The 24,100-nt window shown below is 33.0% G+C and overlaps 2 protein-coding genes across 4 annotated transcripts; both read right to left on the minus strand.

The window, feature by feature from the left end:
• Positions 1-476: 476 nt before the first annotated feature.
• On the minus strand, positions 477-5,742 carry LOC113735625 (uncharacterized). Its single transcript, XM_027262620.2, has 3 exons — positions 5,337-5,742; positions 3,899-4,198; positions 477-3,805 (listed from the first exon to the last, which is right to left on the minus strand). The coding sequence occupies exons 1-3, from the start codon at positions 5,740-5,742 to the stop codon at positions 477-479; spliced, it is 4,035 nt and encodes a 1,344-aa protein (XP_027118421.2).
• A 7,793-nt stretch (positions 5,743-13,535) lies between these two features.
• LOC113734691 (cellulose synthase-like protein G3) lies at positions 13,536-22,498 on the minus strand. 3 transcript variants are annotated; one of them, XM_027261335.2, is made up of 8 exons: positions 22,283-22,492; positions 21,739-22,106; positions 17,173-17,319; positions 16,218-16,343; positions 15,492-15,859; positions 15,279-15,354; positions 14,449-14,799; positions 13,536-14,155 (listed from the first exon to the last, which is right to left on the minus strand). In XM_027261335.2, the coding sequence occupies exons 2-8, from the start codon at positions 22,045-22,047 to the stop codon at positions 13,607-13,609; spliced, it is 1,926 nt and encodes a 641-aa protein (XP_027117136.1). In that variant the 5' UTR covers positions 22,048-22,106; positions 22,283-22,492; the 3' UTR covers positions 13,536-13,606. The 3 variants fall into 3 exon arrangements, with proteins under 3 accessions (XP_027117136.1, XP_071938394.1, XP_027117135.1); XM_072082293.1 differs by having other exon boundaries at positions 15,492-15,782; positions 16,165-16,343; positions 21,739-22,498; XM_027261334.2 differs by having other exon boundaries at positions 21,739-22,495.
• Positions 22,499-24,100: the final 1,602 nt, after the last annotated feature.

A 24,100-nucleotide genomic window follows, 5' to 3' on the forward strand; every position in this document is an offset into this window, starting at 1 on the left:
GCTGAAATAGCAGCATTGCCAATGTAGTAAGTACGGTAGAGATGAAGCTTGGTGTCTGCATAATTTACATCTCTAGTGAAAGCAATTCCTTGGATGGATTCATTCTGTAGAGGAAATGGTTATCAATTAGTTGAAAATATGATGATAAATAAATTTGAGGATGGAAAATATTTATTTCTATACTTGGAACTTTTTTAATGCTACAAATTTATAATGTTGAATTTACCTGTTCATCAGCAAACATGAAACGCTGGAATGTGTTATGATCTTTTCCTGGGAAGATGTTTGTTTTTTCAATGAGGATCACTTTTATCATCCACTCGCTTGATTTGTCTGTCAAGGTACTGACAGTGGTGCATCTATCTTCCATATCTGAAGTATAAAATATGAAAAATATATTGTTAGTGACAGAGATATGTAAATATATAGAGCAAGAAGTAAAACTATTTGTAATTAAAGATATTGAGGTTAAGTACTTAATCATGAGTTGCAGCTGCCAGAATTTCCTGATAAACTACATTGCGTGTAGAATTATGGGATAAAGAATCAGATGCAACAAGTCTAAGCAGAATTTTAACATTATCAGCTGTTTTGGCTCTTGATAATGCAACATACAATTGACCATGCGAAAATACTGGTTCTTTCAAATATAATCCTACAAAATCAAGTGTTTGTCCCTGTGCTTTGTTAATTGTCATAGCAAAACAGAGAGAGATTGGAAATTGAGTGCGTTTGAAAGGGATTGGATATGATTCATCATTAGAGCTATGCAATGGAATGCGAGGAATGAAAACTTGTTTACCAGAATGAATTCCAACAGAAATTTGTGCATGAATAACATTTTTGTTGAAATGTAAACAAATCAAACGTGTTCCATTGCATAATCCTTGTGCAGGATTGAGATTTCTTAGAAGTATAACTGGGCAATTCTGCTTCAAAATCAGTTCATGTGGGGGTAATCCTGGAGGGTGAATAGTATTTAAGAAGTCACCGTGATCTGCTTGTTTGGTTGGATCTATGGTTTGATCGAAGCTGATGTATTTGATTTCTTCACCTGGGAATTTCTGGATCAAAGTTTGGTTGACCTCGTGGACAATATCATTTGTTGTACTGAGAATGACTCTATTAATCATTGCAGAATTGTTGGGCAGAAAGTCAGACAGTGATGGATAAACAATGTTGATGAGGGAGTTTAATGATATTTCATCATTAATAAAAGGAATGATCATAGGAGAAGGTAACTGGATTTTGTCATCTGCAATAGTTGGCTGTGTTCCATCTCCAATGTTTAGCAAAAGATTTGAAAATGATGGGTCCAAAGATGCCCTCATGTTTTCAGTCAGCCGTATCTTTTGAAGGTGTGGCCAGAGATATGAATTGATAAGTGATGCAGAGATGTAATCTTCCTTTTGGCCTTTCCTTACTACTGGAAGAGTCTGCCGAAAATCGCCACCGAAAACAATGATTTTACCACCAAAGATGTGATCAGAACTTAACAAGTCTCTAAGAAATCTGTCAAGGGACTCGATTGCATATTTTTTTGCCATTGCTGCTTCATCCCATATTATGAGCTTTGCACTCTTGATTAACTGAGAGATTGCACTTTGTTTAGAAAGATTACATGTGCTGCTGGCTTCATGATGGAGAGGGATTTTGAAGCGTGAATGAGCAGTACGACCTCCTGGAAGTATTGATGCAGCTGCTCCTGATGTTGCAGTTGCTAATGCAATGTCTCCTTTTGATCTAATTGTTGCAAGGAGTGCTTTATAGAGAAAAGATTTTCCCGTACCACCAGGACCGTCAATGAAGAATGCAGCTGGAGTGTTTGTATTAACTTTTTCCATTATTTTGTCAAATGCAAATTGCTGTCCAGGATTGAACATAGAGACTGCTGCTAAATCTTCTCTAGAGACATGTATGTCAACTTCAGCTTGTATTTCTTTTGCAAGACAGATAGAGCGAGAATCTGGAATGAAGTCTGAGAAACCATAATCCTTTATACTTTTTCCCATTATCTGTAAATATTGATCAATCAAAGCAAGGACTTTCATGATGATTTCATTTTCTGATAAAGAAGAGTCTGCTGCAATGTCCTCTGATAAGAATGGTTGAAATCTTGACCAAAGTTGTTGTGGATCAGCTGGTGAACAATGGACCAAGATAACTGCAAATAGCTGCCTTAAACATTGTGGCATTCCGTAGAGAATAGCTTCTGATAAGCACTCTTCGGCTCCGTTGTCTATTTGAAGGAAACCTCGCAATTCTGCAGCTTCTTTAAATGAAGAAGCTAGATAACCATTAACTGTTTTCAGGTCATCAAAAGATGTGGGTTTTCGAACATGCATCAGCAGTATTCTGAGATAATACCTCTCTCCTTCAATTGGATGTGCTGTTATAACACGTCCAATGACCTGTCCTCTCTTTCTAGTGTACCATATTCTATCATCTGCATCCCAGACAAAATGCTGAGGAAACTCTTTGTACAGAAGATTGAGGCTTTCTGCATGTTCATTTGTCCGATTCATTGCAAAGAATTCTGCTAGCATTGTTCGTGAAAGCCTGTCGTCTGTAATTATATCTGTCAATGGACGATTCTCGTCAAAGCACATTGATTGGTAGTTTTCAAGATGTAAATGAAGCAAAATAACTGATGGATTGATAACACTGAGATCAAAAGCATATATCCTCCAGATAGCTTCAGGTGCACATACCCATCTTGCGGATTGGAAATTTTTTATCTCATCAATGACTTGATTTGCTTGCTCAGCTGTCAACTGGTACATCACCCTATCATGACCCTTGTATATATATTTGTAGATGTACTTTACAGCTTCAATGGCAGAACATATTTCAACATTGATGTGACAATCATATTTTGCAAGAAGATATGGATTGTAGGGGACAATCCATCGATTATCTAACTCATGTTCTCTGATATAGATCTTGGTGCCATCATCCCGTCTTCTGTATATAGGATATGAATTTTTGCCATGCTTTGTGTACTCTGAAAAATCTTTCGGATAGTTATTTCTGCACTTGTGATTCTGTTTCATACAAGGATTACTTGGATTCATTGATCCACATGGTCCATGAAGCATGTGCTTTATAACCAAAGAATATAAGTATGGTGCCTTGTGTCTATCAGGAAGCTCTGCACAAACAATTTTGTCGTATTCTTCTGGTGAGAACATCTTTGATTGTTCCTTTAAGATGATCAAGAAATGAGCATGTGGCAAACCTCTTTTTTGGAATTCGATAACATAGGTGTAAGCAACAACACGACCAAAAAGATGTTTCTTGAAAAGATCTTCTTTCAATTGCTCTATTTTTGCACGAAATACTCGTGTTATCAAGTCAGGCCGATTCTGAGCTTCATCTGTGTGAAGCAAATGGTTCTTGATTTCAGGCCAAGACGAATTACAGGTCATTGTAAGGAAGATATCTGGCTTTCCATAACGTTGTACAAGGGTCATAGCATCCATATATCGCCGTCGCATATCTCTTGGCCCTCCTATAAAACTTGCAGGCAGGATGATACGTTTTCCCACATCTGATGCATTTGTGTTTCCTTTTGCTATGATATCGAGCAATCCTTGATAGGTCTCTATTCTCAATTTGTTCTGTTTGCTTCTGTGAAATTCAAGGCGTGATGTCTCTAATTTCACATAGCTATCAACAGAATATTGCTGGAATAGACGGCCAATATGCAGCAAGTTTGACTGATCTCCATTTCGCATTTGGAATTTGTAAGCATAATATTCTCTGCATGAGACAGTTGGTCTTTGTCTTTTTTTCTTTTTGGCAGCTGTTAAGATTAGAAAAATGTAAGAAGGAGGTCACTTATATATGAGAGCAAATAAGAATGAAAGAATATAAATATTTGTAATTGCAGTTATACCTGTTTGTTCTGCAGAAAATAGTTGTTCTATATCATTGCATTCATTGATAGAAACCAAATTTTCCTTTTCACAAGTTTGATGGGGTTGTTGAAGAATCTGAGTTTTTGTTTTTCTAAGAATTCCAGGATGCCATCCAGTTTCTCCGCGAGCAAATATCAGTGGATACTGTAACGTGTCATAACAACCATAATATTGCTTAACTATTTTTCTATCTCCTGTCTTTGTACAGATTTCAATTTCTCTTGACTTGTCTCCATTAACATTGTCATTCTCTGACCAAATTGCTGCAACTTGAGACACTGAAGGAACATTGAAAACACGTTAATCTAATCCAGGATTGGATTTCAGGAAAATTTTGTATTTATCAATCTCTTCAATGTCTGCCAATTTTCGGATAAACATAGAATAAGGATTGTCATCAAGGACAGATTTTAGTTGCTGAACAATTGATTCCTTGAATTTGCTTGACAGAGCCATTCTATTCTGCATCTCATGTTCTGTATCATAAAAATAAAGCTGCAGATTCGATGCTTTTTCACTAGTAGAAGGTTTGAGTGGATTGACAAAATGATAAATCTGTCCTTGAACTCGAAATGTGTAGATGCCTCTGTTTCTTTTGCTCAGCTCTTTGTCATAATGAACTCCCAATGATGTGAAAGCAAACATATTGTTGTAGCTCCTGATACATTGTCTGAATTCAATACTTTCAGGAGTGTTTCCTTTATAAAGCTGCAGCAACTTATCTGGCATTTTTGTTTCTGCTAGATGAACTTCTCCTGATGCACAACAAAATCTTGGTGGTTCCATATAAAACCGTTTAGCATGACAATGTGGACAATCTGGAACAGATGGGAGGATGGTTGGTTCTAATTGTATTTGTTGGAGCAATGATGTATTTTTTCTGCGGCGTACAGGAGCTAGAAGGATTGAATAGGAATTTTGATAAGTTACAATAGGAGGATAGAAAAGGTTTGTATTATGTATAAAGAGATAAAACAAAGAAAGATGGTATTAAAGAGTGTTGTCGCACCAGGCTGATTTTGGATAGTCGAGGATGAATTTGATGATTTTGTCATTAGCGTTGACTGTGCTGAAAATTGATTAGTATGATTTCAGCTATAAAAGTGAGAGAAAACCAGAGTGCAATATTGATATGTATTATAATTATATATTATTGAATAGTTATGGAGGTTATTAAAATAGGCAGAAAGCGTACATGTAGAAATGGGACAATTGAACCACTGAGTAGTAATATGAGATGACGGTGAACCAAAGAGATCTTGTAAAACAGGATCATTGACTGCAGGAAGATTGTCTATATATATATATATATATATATATATAAATGAATGAAAGAATCAGGAATTTAGATAGTATTGAGATGATAGGTAAGCAGGGGGGAAAATTATACAAAAGAGTGAAAAAGGAAATAGATACATGGATCAATGTCAGATATAGCTGATGTAGATAAGTTGTCCAGTACGTGAGGAAATTGTGGAGCAGGCAAGGGAAAGCATGAGGAGGGACTTGGAACAAAAGAGGATGATGGCAAAAGAGCATCAAGAGATTGATGATGCAAAGAGCTGGTAGCTTCTGATGCATTAGTATAAATAGGGACATCAATTAAATGGTCCTCATCTTCTGAAGAAATAGGGACAGAAGAAACATCTGTGACAATAACAGCATGTGGTGCATGGAGTGGAATAGATTGTGTGTTTTTGGTAGCCATCTGCGTAGCATGCTGCTGGCGTCTGATTATCTCTGCAGCATATCTTTCTCGGCGTCGTCGATTATTTTCGATGCGATATTCATCTTGGGAGGAAAATTTACGTTTTCGAGGCATACTAAATAAAAGTAATGAACACAGAGAAATATATGGTATAATTAACAGGATGAATGATTGTATATGATAGTTGATCAATGAACTCAGGAAAAATGAGGAATATAATAGTGCAGAAATCACAATGAGCGTCGATGTAGAAAATAATGTAAAAGATAACATCAGAATAAGAATATAGAAACCTCATATAAGGCAGCAGGATATAGACGCTCTAAAAATAGCAAAAGGGATATAAAATGATATTGTTACCTTGTATCTGATATCAAAAAGCTATGAAGAAACGGAAGAAGGAGGAGTTGACAGAAGAGCTTGTAACTGAAATATATAAAAATGGTTAGTAAAATGAAATGGAAACTAGAGGGAAAAAAGTATAACAAGAATATGAATAAAAATCAACAAAGAAGAATTTAGAGTAAAATAGAATGTCACAAAACATAAAAACATCATGCATGCAATAAATCTAAGAAATAGGGATGGCAAATTAAACAGCTATCATACACATCGGTTTCTAAGATGGAACATAGGAGAATAATATTTTTTTTTTGAAAAAGTTAAGGGAAGAGATAGTATAAAAGGCTACTATCAAAAGAAAGCTAACAAAATAAGATGCAGATGACATGAAAATTATAATGGGTAAAAGCACAGACAAGGGTGCTAAAAAAAGCACGTAACAAAAAAAATAACGAATCTTGCATGGGTAGAAAGCAAGAGATCCAGTACGAGAGAAAAGCATGCAAGGGAGGTATAAATGCATCATCATAAATAAGAGTAATAAGACATAAGGATACAGGTACATATCCGACGAAGCTATAAGAAGGAAAAATGACAGAGAGGTTATTAATGGAAGAAAAGCAGTGATTGATGAGATATATAGATAACATAAGCGAAACAAACTAAGTGTAAAATAAAAATAGAGATTTATAGAAGAAAACTAACAATAAGAGAGTAATTTACCAGGTAGAAATCGCAGGAAGAAAGATACAGCAAAATAGGGAATACAGGAACGAGAGGAACTTGCAGTATAGTTGGATGAAGAAGCTTAGCTGTGAAAGATAGTGGGAAGGAAAGAACCGGAATAATAAATTGAATAAAAGGGAAATTTGATGACAATAAAGATCGGACGGCTACAAGAGTGGGAGGAATAAGAATAATTATATTATGAATGGTGATAGGCAATTGCAAGTACCAAACAATCAAGTGGATGCATTTAATGAAGATTAGATAGTGAAAATGATTGATGTGAAAGGAAAATGAAAAAGTAGTATGAATGCAATTAGATGAATAACACGTGGTTAAACAGTAGTTTGAATAGCAAATGAATACATGAGCAGATTAAATATCAATTACACAATAAAAGAGCTGATAATATAAAAAGCAATTGAAGAAAAGAGGAAATCGGAAGAATTGTGGAACTAAGAAGAATTCTGGAACTAAATATAGTGAAAGAAACATTTTTGAAATACAGGAAAATGATCTTAGATTTTTTAGAGAAAGAATGTAATTAACAATCATATTTTTTGGACAAGCATTTTGGGAAAAAAAGATTTTATATATTTATTTATTCATAAATAGATATATAGCTAATTATTGTTCTATATTTGCTATATATGTTTTATGTAAAATATAGGAAAATGATCTTATATTTGTAAAAATAAGAATGTAATGAGTAATCCCTTGTTTAGGCTAGGATTTTTTGGAAAACAAAATTGTGTATTTGTTTATAAATAGATATGTAATTAATTATTGCTTTATAGTTGCTATATTTGTTTTATGATGCTTACGTTTCAAATGTCAAATTGCTTATCTTTAAAATGTCAAATTTATAAGCTAATAATTTAATATATGTAACAAAGATTATTAAAATAGGATTTTTGTATGAATATAAGGCAACACAAAATAGAACAATTAGTTTATAATTTATTGGGTAAATAACAAGTTTTTTTCTTGGTTTATTTTGGTGACAAAATGAATATTCAAAGTTTGTACAATTTTTTTCCATGGACAAGATAAAAATGCAAGCAATTAATATATATATAGATTATAAAGCAAAAGTTTGTAAAAAAGTAATGGTTTAATATGTATTCAAATTTTGCAGAGAATTCATATCCTAATACAAAAATGCATAGAACTAATATATGTATATTGTCAGGCAAAACAGGAACGAGAGGAACTTGCGGTATAGTTGGATGAAGAAGCTTAGCTGTGAAAGATAGTGGGAAGGAAAGAACCGGAATAATAAATTGAATAAAAGGGAAATTTGATGACAATAAAGGTCGGACGGCTACAAGAGTGGCAGCAATAAGAATAATATATTATGAATGGTGATAGGCAATTGCAAGTACCAAACAATCAAGTGGATGCATTTAATGAAGATTAGATAGTGAAAATGATTGATGTGAAGGGAAAATGAAAAAGTAGTATGAATGCAATTAGATGAACAACACGTGGTTAAACAGTAGTTTGAATAGCAAATGAACACATGAGCAGATTAAATATCAATTACACAATGAAAGAGCTGATAATATAAAAAGCAATTGAAGAAAAGAGGAAATCGGCAAGATGGAATTGTATAGAAAAGGGATAAAGTATCAAAATAGTTTATTAATTAATGAGTATTGTTAAAATAATATTTTTGAAACAGACACAAGATATCTTATATTTTTCAAGCTAATATCTAACTAATTATTGATTTTATAGAGAATAAGAAGAACTCTGGAACTAAATATAGTCAAAGAAACATTTTTGAAATACAGGAAAATCATCTTAGATTTTTTAGAGAAAGAATATAATTAGCAATCATGTTTTTTGGACAAGCATTTTGGGAAAAAAAGATTTTATATATTTATTTATTCATAGATAGATATATAGCTAATTATTGTTCTATATTTAGTATATTTGTTTTATGTAAAATATAGGAAAATGATCTTACATTTGTAAGAATAAGAATGTAATGAGTAATCCCTTGTTTAGGCTATGATTTTTTCGAAAACAAAATTGTGTATTTATTTATAAATAGATATGTAACTAATTATTGCTTTATACTTGCTATATTTGTTTTATGATGTTTACGTTTCAAATATCAAATTGCTCATCTTTAAAATGTCAAATTTATAAGCTAATAATTTAATATATGCAACAAAGATTATTAAAATAGGATTTTTGTATGAATATAAGGGAACACAAAATAGAACAATTGGTTTATAATTTATTGGGTAAATAACAAGTTTTTTTCTTGGTTTATTTTGGCGACAAAATGAATATTCAAAGTTTGTACAATTTTTGTGCATGGAAAAGATAAAAATGCAAGCAATTAATATATATATATAGATTATAAAGCAAAAGTTTGTAAAAAAGTGATGGCTTAATATGTATTCAAATTTTGCAGAGAATTCATATCATAATACAAAAATGCACAGAACTAATATATGTATATTGTCAATTGATATGTAAATGGGTGCAAATTCGCAGGAGGAATATAAAAAACAAAGACCACAAAGTAGAAATAAGAGGCAAAGACCACAAAGTACAAAATTGGGATGTTAATTACAAAGGAACCAAGATAGAAGGGCAAAATCGGAACATAAAAGGTAACAAAATCACAAATGCGGATGACAATCCTCCAAGACAGCTGAGGGCACGGCCTGTGGAAAGACAGAAGAGGCCAAAATCAGCAAGCAAATTACAAGAAAACCAGGACAATTCACTGTAGCGGAGCCTTGGCGGCTTTATGTAGTTTAGGATAGGATATGCTAGGTTCAATTCTTTCAATGAAATGGTCTTTTGATCTTTTTGTTATACATTAAGTGCATTTCATGAACTGAGTACAACTTCCTTCTTTGGATGATTGGGATTTCTTGGTAACTGACTTTTAAAAAATCTCTTAAGGAGTCCTCCACCATGCACCTTTGCGTCTTCGAAACGCACTTATTTTAGTAAGTGCTACACTAACCTCCTTTTTTTTTTTTTTTTGTCAAAAAACACGTTTAAAATACAAATTTCAAGGTGGACAGTTTAAAATTGGCTTTTGTATTTGGGAAAAACGTATTAGCAAATTTTCAAGTCCTTAGAGCATAGTGGAAGGGTGAAAACGGAATTTGGTAAAATTTAGCTCAAAGAGAAGCTTGCTCGTAAGTTATTTTAATAATAAATTTTTGATCCCTCATATATTTCGTGTAACAATTTGTCCCTTGAACATTAAAAGCATTAAAATCAAATACTTTTGTTCATTCATTACTATTGTTAGAGCAGACAGAATGAACAATATTTTTGTCCGCTAGAAATCAAAGAATCAAGACTAACAAAATAAATGAAGATATAACCCAATCAAACTCACAAAATACAAGACAAGTCAAGCTAGGTATCCTTTTTTGCAAATGCCATATCAATAAGGCAAAATGACCAATTTCATCCTTAAACTTTGTTGCTAGTGCCAATTTTGTCCCTAACTTTTATTTCTAGTCAATTTGATAAATTGCAATTTCAATTGAAGACTTCTGTGGTGGCCCCACTACCAAAAACCTATCTAACTCCTAATTGACCAATTAAATAATGGTATTATGGGAATGTCATTCATAGGACCGTAATAAAACAAGTAAACCGTGTAAAAACTCACCAGATAAAACGTTTAAATTATGTTAAAAAATCACCAAATAAAATTTTTTTAAAGTTTAATCTTATTTTTTTACACGATTTACTTGATTTATAATAGTCTAATGAGTGGCGTTCTCAAAATACCCTTGTTTAATTGGTCAATTAGAAGTCAGATCGATTTTAGGTGGTGGCACCACCATGGAATTCCTTAATTGAAACCACAAAATAAGGTCACAAATTATCTAAGAATAAAAGTTAGGGGCTAATTAGTACGAGTGAAAAAGCTTATGGATGAAATTGACTATTTTCCCTATCAAGAAAGACTTTGAGGGAATTTTGACAAAATAATAAATAACTAGGATAACTGCACATAGGCCTATCAATCAGGCCATCTGAATCGGCTTTTAACAAGATTAGATTCAACTCATATAGTTAGTACCACTTTCAAGTTTTCGACCATGAGTTTCGAGTTGATAAATGTGAATTTCTTATTTGACTCACAAAATATTTGGGTTGTGAATCTAATTCAAGTTTAGATCAAACTCATTTATTGCTTCTTAAGTTCCTTAATATAAGTACTATAACTATTAAGTTTTAAAGCTAATTTAACATCCATGGGATCACAACATTAAAACTATATGCGAACCAATAACAGTTCATTAAAAAGTATATAAACCAAGAATTTTTCAATAATAATATATCCAATTAGTTCAAAGTATATGAAAAATAGTAATGAAACATGGTCAACAGTCAATACATTTTCAAAGGTCCTCAATTTGCTCATCCTAGGATTTGTCCTTCTGAATCTTTTGTTATAATTTTGTGTATTTAATATTTTATTTCTATAGGAATATATTTTGATACATAACTCATAAATATAAAGTATTAGTATTACATATTTAGATATATAATTATATATATATATATATATCAAAATATGAATATATTATATATAATTATATATATAGATGCAGATTAAAAGGCCGGACTTATATCGTGTTTAAGCCTAATAAAGCCTAAAGTTGGCTTACATTTAATTCGACCCTCATATTTAAGCCCAAACTCAACCCAATTCAATGACAGATTAGACTCGTTGAGCATTTTTTGGAACCAAACAAGCCAAGCTCGAATTGGCCCAACTCCATTAAGAGTCCTAATTGCACATACATATGTTTGTCCTCTGTATATATGATGATCTCTCGACCTAGGTTCAATGTTTTCAACGAAATGCTTTTTTGCTTTTTTCGTTATATATTAAGTGCATTTCATGAACTTAGTACAACTTCCTTGTTTGGATGATTGGGATTTCTTGCTAACTCATTTTGAAAACATCTCTTTAGGAGTCCTCCACCATGCTCCTTTATATCTTAGAAACACCACACTTATTTAGAAATTGCTACACTAACCTTTTTTTTTTTCAAAAACACGTTTAAAATACTTTCGAGATGGAATTTGACAAAATTTAGCTCAAGATGAAGTTTGCTCTAAACTATTTTAATAGTAAACTTTTGACCCCTCATCTATTTCGTATATCAGTTTGGCCCTTGAACATTAAAAGCATCAAATTCAAATACTTTTGTTTATTTATTGCTATTGTTAGAGCAAATGGAGTTAACGATTTTTTTTTCCATATAGAAATCAAATAATCAAGACTTAATAAGAGTAGTAGTAGATCATCATCTTCCTCAGATTCCTCTCAAATTAGGACTTCTTTTGACTCTTGATTTCCAGTGAAGAAGATGGATCAAAAGCGAAACAATTCCAGGAGAGAACCTAACACCTCTTGTCTACCAATGTAGGTTGAGAAGCATTATAGGGACTTCAAGGACTAGTGGGAACCCTAGCTGGAAACCTGCAATATGTCCTTTGCTTGGGGTATGATTCGTGAAAATCGTTGAATTTGAATTAAAAATTTGACATTCATGGCAATGTACTCTTTTCTAGGGCCAAGGATGCAAATTTTTGTAGTGGTTGAATGAAGAAATTTGTCATTGTTCAGTTGAAATCATACCTGGAGTATTTCAACGACTTGACAATAGAAAATCAAGTACAATTTGCTGAAGATTATGCAAATAGATGAGAGCGCAGAGCACGAATGGAGGCAAAAGTTCATTGTATGGAAGTTGATGTCAGAGAGTCTGCTTCAAAGGGAAAGAAACTCATCGTGGCTCTTTGAATCACATGTAGTTCCATTCTATTGGTCATTGGTCTTTATTGCAGTTAAAGGGAACTGAAACGTAGTTGTGATGTGGGTTTGAATTTTGGGGATTTGAGGTAAAGCTGGCACCTCGTTCATGTAATGGATAGCTATTAAATCCGATCTAGGCATCAACGCAGCAAGGAGACGATTCTACCAGCAGTGATTTAGCTGGGAATCAACTCGTCGAACCGGTGGGACTATAATATAATATTATAATAATATAATGTTTTTTAAGTTGTTAAAAACAATGGAATTTTTTACCTTCTGATTGAACCGGACCAATTTTTTATTTTGACCGGTAAAACTACCAATTAAGATCTGGTTAAGTGGCTTGCTCACCGAGTCAACCGGTCGAACCACTGAGGTGCCCTGTTTAATAACTGTAGTGTGATGTGCAATTTCGTGTTGCATGGAAAAGACCGTTTATCATTGGAAATTGTCCTGTGCAATTTTTTGGCTTTTTTTTTTCCTTGCCCTGTTTTGGGTATTAAAATGAAAACAAGATGGATATGTTTAATTGACAGTTCAGTCTAGGAGTGCAATCAAGTCGAATTGAGCTCGAGTAGTACACTCAAAATCGACTCGAGTTAAAAAATTTAGAGTTATGCTCAAGCTTGAGTTCACCAAGATCGATTTTATTTTGACTTATTAGAGTTCGTGCAAACTAAGTCCAATTAAGTTCAATGGAGTCTAATCGAGTTTAACAAATGTAAATTTACATTTTATATAAATTTAAACAACTGACAAAATAGTCATTTCATACTAATAAATAAAAAAAATTAATATATACACACACAGACACACATATATGAAGCTCGATTGAGAACTCAAACTCGAACTCAGTCAACGCGAGTTCAAGCTCAAAATTTGATCAAGCAAACTCGCAAATTATTAGTTTTCGATTGAGTTCGACTCATTTGCACCCCTAACTTAACCACAATCTCACGGTACAACTAAGACGTATAACCTTTTTCAGTTTTTGTCGAATTGCTTATCTCATGTAGACTACACACAACAATAACTTTTATTTCCAACGAAGGAATAGGTTTACAAGAGACAAAATAAAGCATACTATATTTATATCTGTAGCATGAGAAAAGCTGCTAAATAAAGACCGCATGCAATAATAATTGAAGTGATGGTAGTCTTGGTAGGCATCTTTCCTTTATCAGTTCTGATAATCATGGCTTCGTAGATTGGCAAGCAATTTAACACGCCAAAACCAGCTATAAACAGCTGAACAAAAACATCTTCAGTGTTTCCTCCCTTGAGAACTAGCATTGTTCCATAAAGGAAGGCAGCAAAATTTATGATTGCTGCGGTTGCTAATGGCAAGAAAATTGGTGAGGGAACCCCAAATTCAAAGAGCCCTTGATGGTATCTTTTGCTTTGTTCATCATCTACTGCTTTGCTTGTCACATTGAATCCATGTGTAGCAATGCCCAATATTTGCATGAGGTACTCAAGAGTTCCAAAAAGATAACATGTCAGTCCTCTAATGAGCCATATCCTCTGTTCACTCCACCACCTTCTTAGGGTTGCTTGGCTGAATAGGAATTCTAAACAGTCTTGTGCATATGCCCCAAGAAATAGGAAAGCATACAAGAAAAACCATGGACTGGTTACCTGCAGCATATCATGTAAAAAAATGTATTTGAGACTATCAGTGATTAATATGTCAGAACTCCTTCAACCTTTCATGTTCTTTGGTCTGTGAACATTTATAAGTACTTTCGCCATGTTCAAAGGACATTTACTCAGTATGGTTGAAATCTTGATTAGGTACCGTTTAAAACTTGGTTCAACATTTTAATACCAAATTGATTGATGAATACCAAAAGGGTAGATAACAAAACAAGCTTTCTCAAAATTTTCAGTAAATCATGGAATGCAGATATTTGGACTGTTGTCATACATACCTTCGGGAAGATATAGATACCATTTAGGAGAGTTAGCTGAGGAAGAAAGGTATATATAGTGATGGAAACTGACCAAAGAGGTAAGAAACCATACTGTATATAATCAAGACTCATCAGAGGCCCCCCCATAGCTTGTATACCAAAGGTTAATGGACTGTATTTGGAGAATGAAAACTCAAGGAAGCCGACTGTCCATCGCTTAAGCTGGTTCAGTGCATCCAGGAGAGAAATCGGTATGTTACCCAAAAATGCTGCCCTTTGGGGTTGGCAGAAGATAGACTTCCATCCTTGGCAATGAAGACGGTAACCAGTGTAGAGATCTTCCACTAAAGAGCCATATCTGAAGCCAATCTGATATTTTTTCCAAATTAAACAAATTATTTCGGTCAAATTTACCTATAAAAAAGTGCATAGCTATGCTGAGTTGGTACAGCGAGGACAATCTACTATTGACTTTTCTTTGAATCCTCAAGGTAGTGATTGTTTGCAACGAGAATTGTAGGAGAGTGAAGGAAAGTTTTTTTTTCATGCGTGTTTTGATTAGTAGAGAAGTCAATCATATTCTTGCACTTTCTTGCATTTTGTATCTTGCAAAATTTGTAGGATTTTGAAGGAAAATGATTAGAGGAAAAAATTTTAGTAATTACCTCTAACTTCCCATCTTCCTCCAAAACTTTTCTTGATAACAAAACTTAAACTGGAAAAAGATTTTCATTTTTCTTTACCTTACTTTTCCGCACTTCACTTTCCCACCCAATTTTCCCTCGATTCAAATAAAGCCCAAGTGTTCAATTAAATTCAATGGTCGTATCATTTAGAAAGGCGCATACCTGTTCACCCCAATTGGTTTGGAACTCATAATTGCAACCTGCCACAGTGTTAGCCAGCTCTAAAATATGCTGAGACCTAAGTGACACCGAAACGCAACATAATTGGTAATACGTTCCATTCCAAGTTGATCAAGTTCCAGTCATCGAAAGTGTAGTCCACTGTTAATCCTGTTAAAAAGAAGGGAAAAAAGAATGAAAGAAAATTACTGAGACCTGATGGGGTTGCTAACAACATGGTCAGGGCTCAACTGGGGCATTTCTGGCTGTAGCATGGCCGATGGACCACCAAAGAGAGCTCTACGCATGAAAAAGCTTCCAGTGCCCATGCAATGAGGGCCTGTTAGTCCATCCATCCCCTTTGGATTGATTTGAAACCAACGTTGCATCTCAGATGAATAGATGTCATTCTTGTTTAGGCCATGGAAACATTGAGGAAATTGGATATAGGCCAATTTAGGCCTAATTGAATTATCGAAGAAGTAACAGAGCACATTGTATGGTGTCCTGGGATTGTTGGAGAACATGTCACAGTCTAGGGTAAGAATTATAGGCGCGTTTGTCATAAGGGCTGATACTCGAAGCTATATAGACAAGAAAGAAATAGAAATTAAACGGTTAGAGCCAGTAAAATGGTTTGAGTAAATCAAATTCACCAAATTGGTGAAAGCTAAATTATTAAAGTATGAATACAACACCTAGTTACAATGAATAATAACTACGTCTCACTTTATCGAGACTTTTCCTTTAAATTTTATTTTTCTTTTTTTTGTTTAGAAGATTTGGAAAATGACGATTTATGTATATGAGGTAAAAAAAAATTGAAAAACATACTTATAGAAAACATAAATATTTTTTTTTTCTTAGAAAACTGCAATCTAAACAATACCTTACATTAACTGCAAGATTTGGAACATCTTCAACTTTGTTGGGGAATCTTACCAGGGCATTCAAGGCTCCAGCTTTAAAATGATGCGGACTAGAGCTGCTTTTCTCTCTTGAAACATAAACGAGATTCGGCATAGAATGGCCTGACACATCTACATCCTTGCCGCTTTCAAGCAAAACCTGCTCAAATTCTTGTAAATCAAATAAGAAAGAGCATTCTTGTTGCTCTGAGAATACCATTATTAAATGATGATGAGTGTCATGTGAAATACTGGTAGTGCGTGGATTTTTTTTCATGGTTTAAGCTATAAAATGGGAATAAATAAAGGAATTTAGTAATGAATTAAAAAAATTTGATGACAAAAGGTGGGATTAAACTTCAAGTCCCTTATTCCTGGAATTTCAACCCTCGTCCTTAATTCATTTTAGTACAACTATTAGGGTAAGGGTTCGCAAAATAGTCTGAGTTTAGTCACTTAACTTTGATGTTTATGAAGGAGAAATAGCAATATAATAAAAAATGGGACAGAGAGTTACACAGGATATGAGATAGAAGATCCGTTGCGCTTAAATTTCTATGCAATTGAAAAATCTATTGCTTGAGACATTTGGTCATGACATGACAAAATGTGTATATCTTGTGTATCTAGTGAAAACATGGTCATATTGGAATTAGAGGCCAAGCTATAGTAACATCCAACTGCCCCAAAAAAAAAAAAAAAAAACCGTCAACGCAGGAAAAATTGATGATCTAATAGATTAATAATGAGCAAAAATAAATAAATTAGATCAGTAAATCAAGAACTGGATTTTGTGGTTTGGATTTAAATTTAAACGCATTTTCCACTTGCAGTGTTTGGACCGACCTAAAAATGTAATAATATTTTATGCATTCCATATGAGTATATATGTACAATAGTTGCATGTGTGTGCATACCATGGATATGTACATGGTTTGGGTCAAATTCATATTGTTACGCTTCTAAGAAATAATTCAAGGGCAATAAACCTGAATCACTGTTGGATGATCTCGACGAGTGAATGTTTTGGTCCATGGGCTAAAAGCCTCATGCTCTTGCTGACTGGTGATATATTGAGCGACCTTTTCATTTTCAATCACGTTTTCTATTCTTCTCTTCATATCCTCGTACATTATCTGTAACATGGTCAAGATCATTTTCAGGAAATGCATGAATGTAACCATATTTTTTCTTGACAGGAAAATGACAAAATGCAATTGCACCATTAACAATCACTTATGATGATAATATTTTGTATTTAAAAACTTTAATGCATGATAATTTATCTTACCATCTTAGTATTGTGTGCCTTGCACTTAGTATTTTGAAACTCGGCTTGGACTAGTCGACTCAATCTGTTGAATAAGGAATCAGCTAGTTGTCTAGTCCAAATTAATTGGTGAAATCGGATGGCAATTGACCTGGTCAAATAACGCGAAAAAAAAATCGTGATAAATTGAAAAAAAAAATTTCTTTATTTTTTTTTTGGGTTTTCTTATGATTCTTTTTTACTTTTTAATTTTCCTTAAGTTTTCTTGACGTGAGCTTGATAGTCAAAGCTTATGTAGGCAGTTATTTTTTATATTTGGATGACGAGGACAATCATAAATATTTTTTTTACATTTTTTAATTTCAATTACAATCTTAATTTCTATATTTAGTCAAATATGTCTTATGAGCTTAGTTATAAACTTAAAATTTGAAAACACAATTGGAGATAATTCATAGGTTTTTTTTATTTTAATAGACATTTTAAAAATAAACCCAATATATTTATGACTTCATCCGGTTTTTTGATTTTTTGACTTGGTCCAACCGGCTGAAATAATTGAACTCTAACCCTTGAGTTCGGTCAAGTTGTTGTCCAATTCGAGTTTCAAAACGTCTTCAAATCAACCCAAAATATTTGACTTACTTTGGACAAAGTGATTTGACTAGAAAAAATTGAAGTTAGAACAAATCTAATTAAGATTCAAATATTACAATATTTTGTAATTCACAAGGTCTCTTAGATTCTTTTTTTAATATTAATCAGGTCTCATAGGTTTATGTAATCCATTTTGAAGTTGGCAAGACCACAGCCAAAAAAAATCTTAAGGGTCGATTTGACAAACAATAGAGTTTGACGAGCAATACTATAAGGAGGCCATTGGATAGAAGGCTAAATCCTTAAGAGTATGGCCGTTTGGAAAAACAAAACCTCGTGACAAGGTTAAGGACAAGGATTAGGCCAAGAAACTCGCGAGGTGTTGATATTAGGAGTGCAAACGGGTTGAACTTAATCGAGTAACTCGCGAGATTGCTCGGTCAAAACTTGAGATTGAACTCGCATTGACCGAGTTTAAACTTGAGTTTGAGCAATTCAACCTACTTAACGAGTCGAGCTCAAATTTAATATGTGAAGGTCGAAAGCTCGTCGAGTTTAATCGAACTCAATCAAGCTCCACATAGATATGTTTTTTAAATTTTTATTTATTAGTATAAAATATCTATTTTGTCCCTTATTTAAAATTATATAAAATATAAATTTATATTTCTTAAGTTCGATTAGGCTCGATTATGCTTGATAAGCATGAGTTCGAATTCGAACTTGAGCTATGCAAAATAAAATCGAGATCGAACTCAATCTTAACTTTCAAGAGCTCGAGGTACTTGAGTTCAAGTTCGAATCCAAGTTTTTTAACTCGAGTCGAGCTCTAGTGCACTACTCGAATTCGGTTCGACTCAATTATATCCCTAATTGATATTGTCTTGTCTTTTACAATGTTTTAATTCTCATCCATTCAATGTACTCTTTCATTATTTGACATTTAATTTACTATTCTACTATTTCTGTTTAATCTGATCATTTTATAGTTGAATAACGTTAAATATTTTAAAATACAAAAGTACAACTTATTTGATGAAACCTTACAATTGGATAAAAGAGTCTATTTAATGAAAAGAAGTATAAGTAAATCTATAACCGCTTTAATTGGTTTAATCATTTAGCATAAGTATCGTATACCAATAATGGCCTATGAGAGTACCCTCAATGTGTGTGTATTTTAGAAACAATTACTAATTTTTATGAATATATTTTAAATTTTTTACACAATTGCATTTTATATTAATTCTTAAATACAAAAATCGCAATTCATGTAGTAATTTTTTATCTTTGATTCAATTATGGTTGATTTAGTAAGTAAGTAAGTTATAGATGACTATACTAACAAATTTAACAAACCATTTATTAACTAAAACAGTCACACTACCCAAACTCTTGATTAATAAATTTAACCAACCCTTAACCCTTTAATAATAAACCTTAAAAGACCCTAAAACTTAATAAACCCAAAACTCTTAACAAAACAACATTTTATAAATGGTGCGTCGTGCTTTTTTTTCGCAATGATAGGATTCCTATAACCTAATCTAGAGGGAAAGGGGAGGAGACTTGATATGAGTAGAAATTCTATCGAAAATAACCAATAAAAATCGTCACATATTATAACAATTTTTTGTGAAAAACAAAGATCGAACCATTGACCAACCACCCACCACCAAGCCATTAACCACTGGTCTTAAAACAAGGGTCGGGCCTTAAAGAAGTGGCCTTTTGAAAAAAAATCTGTCAGGCCAGGGCTTAAAAAACTTTTTAGCTTTTTGGGCGCGCAATAGCCTTTCTTATAAAATAAAAAAATAAAAAAAAAGAATTGTCAGTCGTTGCGCCTACATAGCACGACGACCCTTTGGGTATTTTCAAAAAAGTTCTCCTTGACCCATCATGCCATATGGGCATGACAGCTATAGATTAAGACACCCATTCCAAAACATCAATATTTGATTTTTTTTCAAATGGCCATATTCTAAGTAATTCACCTGGATAGAGGACAAATTGAAATAGTCATTTCCTCTCTTATGGCTTTTCCTTTTTACTTCTTCTTTTTTTTTTCCTATTAAAAAGAAAGCAGTAGAAATGAAAATCAAAACTTGTCATCATGTACATCAAGCTCCGTATGAATTAGATATTTTTTATAGCATTTCTAAAAAATTTATTAAAAAATTTGGCCTTGATCTCGTGGTAGTGGTTGCAACCAAACCTAGGGGAAAAGAGGGAGGGGAGGATAGGGAGGAGAGAAAATGAAAGAGGGGGAGGGAAGGGAAAAGAGAGGAGGCGAAAGAAGGGATGGGCGGTGAAGATGGAGAAGGAGAGAGGTGGTGACAGTGGTGGGTGAAAGAAGAAAATATTTTAGGATTTGGTAATTTTTTGTTATTCTATTATATTTTATTTTTGTAAGTTGTATTTGGAGTTGTGTGTGTTTTTTAAGTTATTATTATAGACTTCAAAAAAGTTTTTTGGAAAAAAAAAATGCTAATCCATGAAATTTAAAAAGAAATAATCCTACAAGTGGATGTGACAACCACAGAGTTCCACCACCTCTCTTGGTAGAATGGGAGGTCAGGAGTTCAACTCTTGCCTCCTACCAAATTGCCACTTTAGGTGGCAGCCTTAGTTGGATTTTTTCGATGAAATCTCTATCATATCGAGTTCTTCTTCCCTTCCCCATAGATTAGGATGATTAGATTATAGAATTTCTACCGTTGCGACAAAAAAAAAAAAAATACAAGTGAGTGTGACAGGGTGTCTAATTAAATGCTCTCATTGTCCTTTTGTGTGCATAAAGCAACTACAAGTAAATATCAGTATCATCTTTTTGGCCTTTTTAATTTTGTTTCCGACTGGTGACCAATCAGTGTCTTGGTCTTCTAGCAATTGTTTGATGGTACAAGTCTTTTCCATCATTGAGCGTCTAGTGGGCAAAATGTTACATGCACTAGACAACCATTTCTTAGACCAATTAAATACCACTTCTTTTTTTCTGTTTCAGGCACAACTTGTACACTCTATTCACATGAATTATCCAGTCAACAAAAGCGGTATTATCAAGATTAATTAGAAATGAACTCAAAAATTAAAAAGAATAAAAATGCCATTCAAGAAATTCCACAAGATTAGTACTAGGGCAAAATGTTTCGGTAGCTTTCAAACTATTATAAAATTTAATTTTTGACTATTTAATTATTAAATAGGTACTTTTAACATTTTAACTAATTAAAAAATATAGTCATAACCCTTTGGTCAACATGAATCGCTATATTCAACAAAACAGTGGAGGTGATTCTTGACACTTTTGATGATATTTTATTTAGACGTAACGACTCAAGATCACAAAAGGGATTATGAGGAGATATTTTTATTAATTAAAGGACTAAAATTGCTCATTTAATAGTTGAAGGGCTAAAGGTTATAGTAATTTGTAATAGTTTGAGAGGCAGTGGAATATTTTGCCCTTAGTACTAAGAATTAGTGCAAGCATGAAAATCCATCCTCCATCAAACACTTTAAATTGGCAACTATTTTTGCTATGAAGACAAGTGAAAAAGATTTGACCTAAAAAAAAAAGACTAAAACTTAAAAAATATATATATAAGTGTAACAAAAACAAGAATATATATATAAGTGTAACAAAAACAAGTTTTCATTACTAGTTTATTTGAAGTTAAAAATCTACCTTAATTTTCTCAGTCTTAGAGATCTCTGTCTCCTGTAATCTGAAAAATTCAGCTGGGCTCCTGTCCAAGACCTTATTCTCCCTGCAAAAGGCTAACCAATGGGCTCCAAATTTAGCAGCTTCCATGATAGCAAAGAGAGTGAGCTCTGAGCCTCCATCATCAGAAACATAAATCGAAAGCTTCTCTGCCGGATAATCATATGCCATAACTGATAAAGCTGTGTTAACAATATCAATTGGTGGTTCTTTATACGGATCTGAAGTGCATATAAAGATGTCTATATCTGGAAAATCTTTCTTGTCTATCATTTCTTCCAGGTTTTCTGGGAATACTTCACGAGTAACGGGACGTATTCGAAATCCCTGGGCTGTAAACCAGAAGAAAGCTAGAAGAAGATCAGAGATGAACATGGAAATGGATATGAAGAAGGATGGAAAGGTGGTGGAGGAGAAGAGTTTGAATGCATGGTGATAGAGTAGGAAAAGAAGAGCAATTGTGTAAACTCCAGCAAACAAATGGTTGAAAACCGTTCTAGGCATAGACCTAATGGAGTGGAGAGGAGCCTTGAGCATGGTGGATGGCTCCATTAATTCTCTGCTGATTTTTATGAAATTCAGAGATTCACTTATGGTCAAGCCTTTGGGGTATTAATTAGAAGAAATATGGCCATATTCTTGAGTGTGAATTTTGTACTACAGGATTTTAGCTCAACTTGTTGCTTGTCTAGAAAACAGCCACCACTCATTTCAGGGAACGACTTATGTTCAAGTCTTTGAGGTATTGGAAGACTACAGGTCACAAAAAGAAGGTTAACGTAGTATTAGTATAAAGACACTGTCAAACACGGACCCTAGAGGTGGACTTGAATTTAGTGGGAAGAATTATTGTGTTTGGATAGGAGATTATTTGAAATAATTATATGAAATAATTATTGTAATATTATTTGTGATGTGATATAATATATGTGAGATAGAAAAATAATTAAAAAGATAAAATATGTATTGAAAATTGTATTTATGATGTAAGCAAATAATTGAAACCAAATCATGGTTATCCAAACACAATCGGTTCGAGAATAAATAAACTGTCAAAACTTGACTAGATTCAAGAAGCTGCATCCATCAAACTGAAGAAACTTGTGCATTCAAAACAGGCAAGATGGTTACAAATTGAAATTTAAGCAAGAAAAAAGAAGATTTTGGGTGTCAAGCATATCTACCAACCCAAAATATTCTTTGGTATAACCACAAAGAACTTGTACAATTCAATATTGAAGATGTAAAAACCTAATATGCGTGGATTATGTCGGAATTAAGAGGCAGTATTTGAACTCTAATTTTAAATTTTTTGCTCGTGGGAAAATCCAGATTGTAAAAATATTAGGGCCGATTGTCGACGACAAATTTGCATAATCTAGGCCACAAAATACAGATGTTTAATCCAATTTTGAAAAAATAAATCTGGACTGTCCATTTGAATCGATTGAGCTATTAACTATGTTATTTTTTGAGTTGGCTATAACTAAAATGTAGAAAGAGTCAAAAAAGTGTTGCAAGAAAAAAAAAAAAACTAGTAAAATCTTCCTACTCGAGCAATGAACCGTTGAACCAGATATTTAAACCATCTCGATTCTTGTGCTCATTCAGAAAAGCATTGACCCACCCTGACATCATCTGACAGGCGACAATATTTGTCGCCAATATTTGTGTAATATTAGTTTGGTGTCATATGATCTTTTAAAAATTGCAGTTTAACTTTAAATTGTTTAAAATTTTCAAAATTTCTTATTACATTTCATACCTTCTATCAACTAGACTATTTTAAAAATTAAACTATCCATATTGCAGCTTACTTTTATACAACTTTTCATTTGTTATTCATAAATTCATGAGTAATTTTATTTTTGTATCATTAAAATTTCATGATTTATCAAAGTTAGTTTTTAAAATTTTTTTTGTTTTAGTATGTATGTTTGTTATTATCTAGTTTTCTCCTGTGTTCTTGGATTTTTGTGATTGCAAAAATATATTTAGTTAGTCAATATTGTATTACTGTTTCAACTTTTAAGCTATTATCATCAATAATGAACAAAATACGGACCTTGTTTGGAAAGGGATTTTCTACCAAAAAATTTCTACGTTTTCCGTGAGTACGTTTCTCAATTACTTTTTTACATCACATATATCAAATCGCTCAGTGCATTTTCTATAAAAAAAAACTCTAGAAAATTGTAATCCATACACAACCTATCTCACCTATTGATTAACTAAGTATGGATTTACAAGATTCATTTGATTAGTCAACATGATAATACAAATAACATATTAATTATTATGACATCACAATCAATAGCACTTAAAA

Source organism: Coffea arabica, chromosome 3c (assembly GCF_036785885.1).
Source record: "Coffea arabica cultivar ET-39 chromosome 3c, Coffea Arabica ET-39 HiFi, whole genome shotgun sequence".
In the NCBI taxonomy this organism is placed as follows: Eukaryota; Viridiplantae; Streptophyta; class Magnoliopsida; order Gentianales; family Rubiaceae; genus Coffea; species Coffea arabica.

Excerpts from the sequence above, each read along its gene's own strand:
- LOC113735625 (XM_027262620.2), bottom strand. The coding sequence starts at position 5,742 with ATGCCTCGAAAACGTAAATTTTCCTCCCAAGATGAATATCGCATCGAA. Across the intron at positions 4,199-5,336 it reads TATATCTGACATTGATCCAT|TGTCTCAAGTTGCAGCAATT; the intron begins GTATCTATTTCC and ends ATGTTCCTTCAG. Across the intron at positions 3,806-3,898 it reads ATTTTCTGCAGAACAAACAG|CTGCCAAAAAGAAAAAAAGA; the intron begins GTATAACTGCAA and ends TAATCTTAACAG.
- LOC113734691 (XM_027261334.2), bottom strand. The coding sequence starts at position 22,326 with ATGGAGCCATCCACCATGCTCAAGGCTCCTCTCCACTCCATTAGGTCT. Across the intron at positions 16,344-17,172 it reads ATCATCCAACAGTGATTCAG|GTTTTGCTTGAAAGCGGCAA; the intron begins GTTTATTGCCCT and ends GAATTTGAGCAG. Across the intron at positions 14,800-15,278 it reads AAACCAATTGGGGTGAACAG|ATTGGCTTCAGATATGGCTC; the intron begins GTATGCGCCTTT and ends AAAAAATATCAG.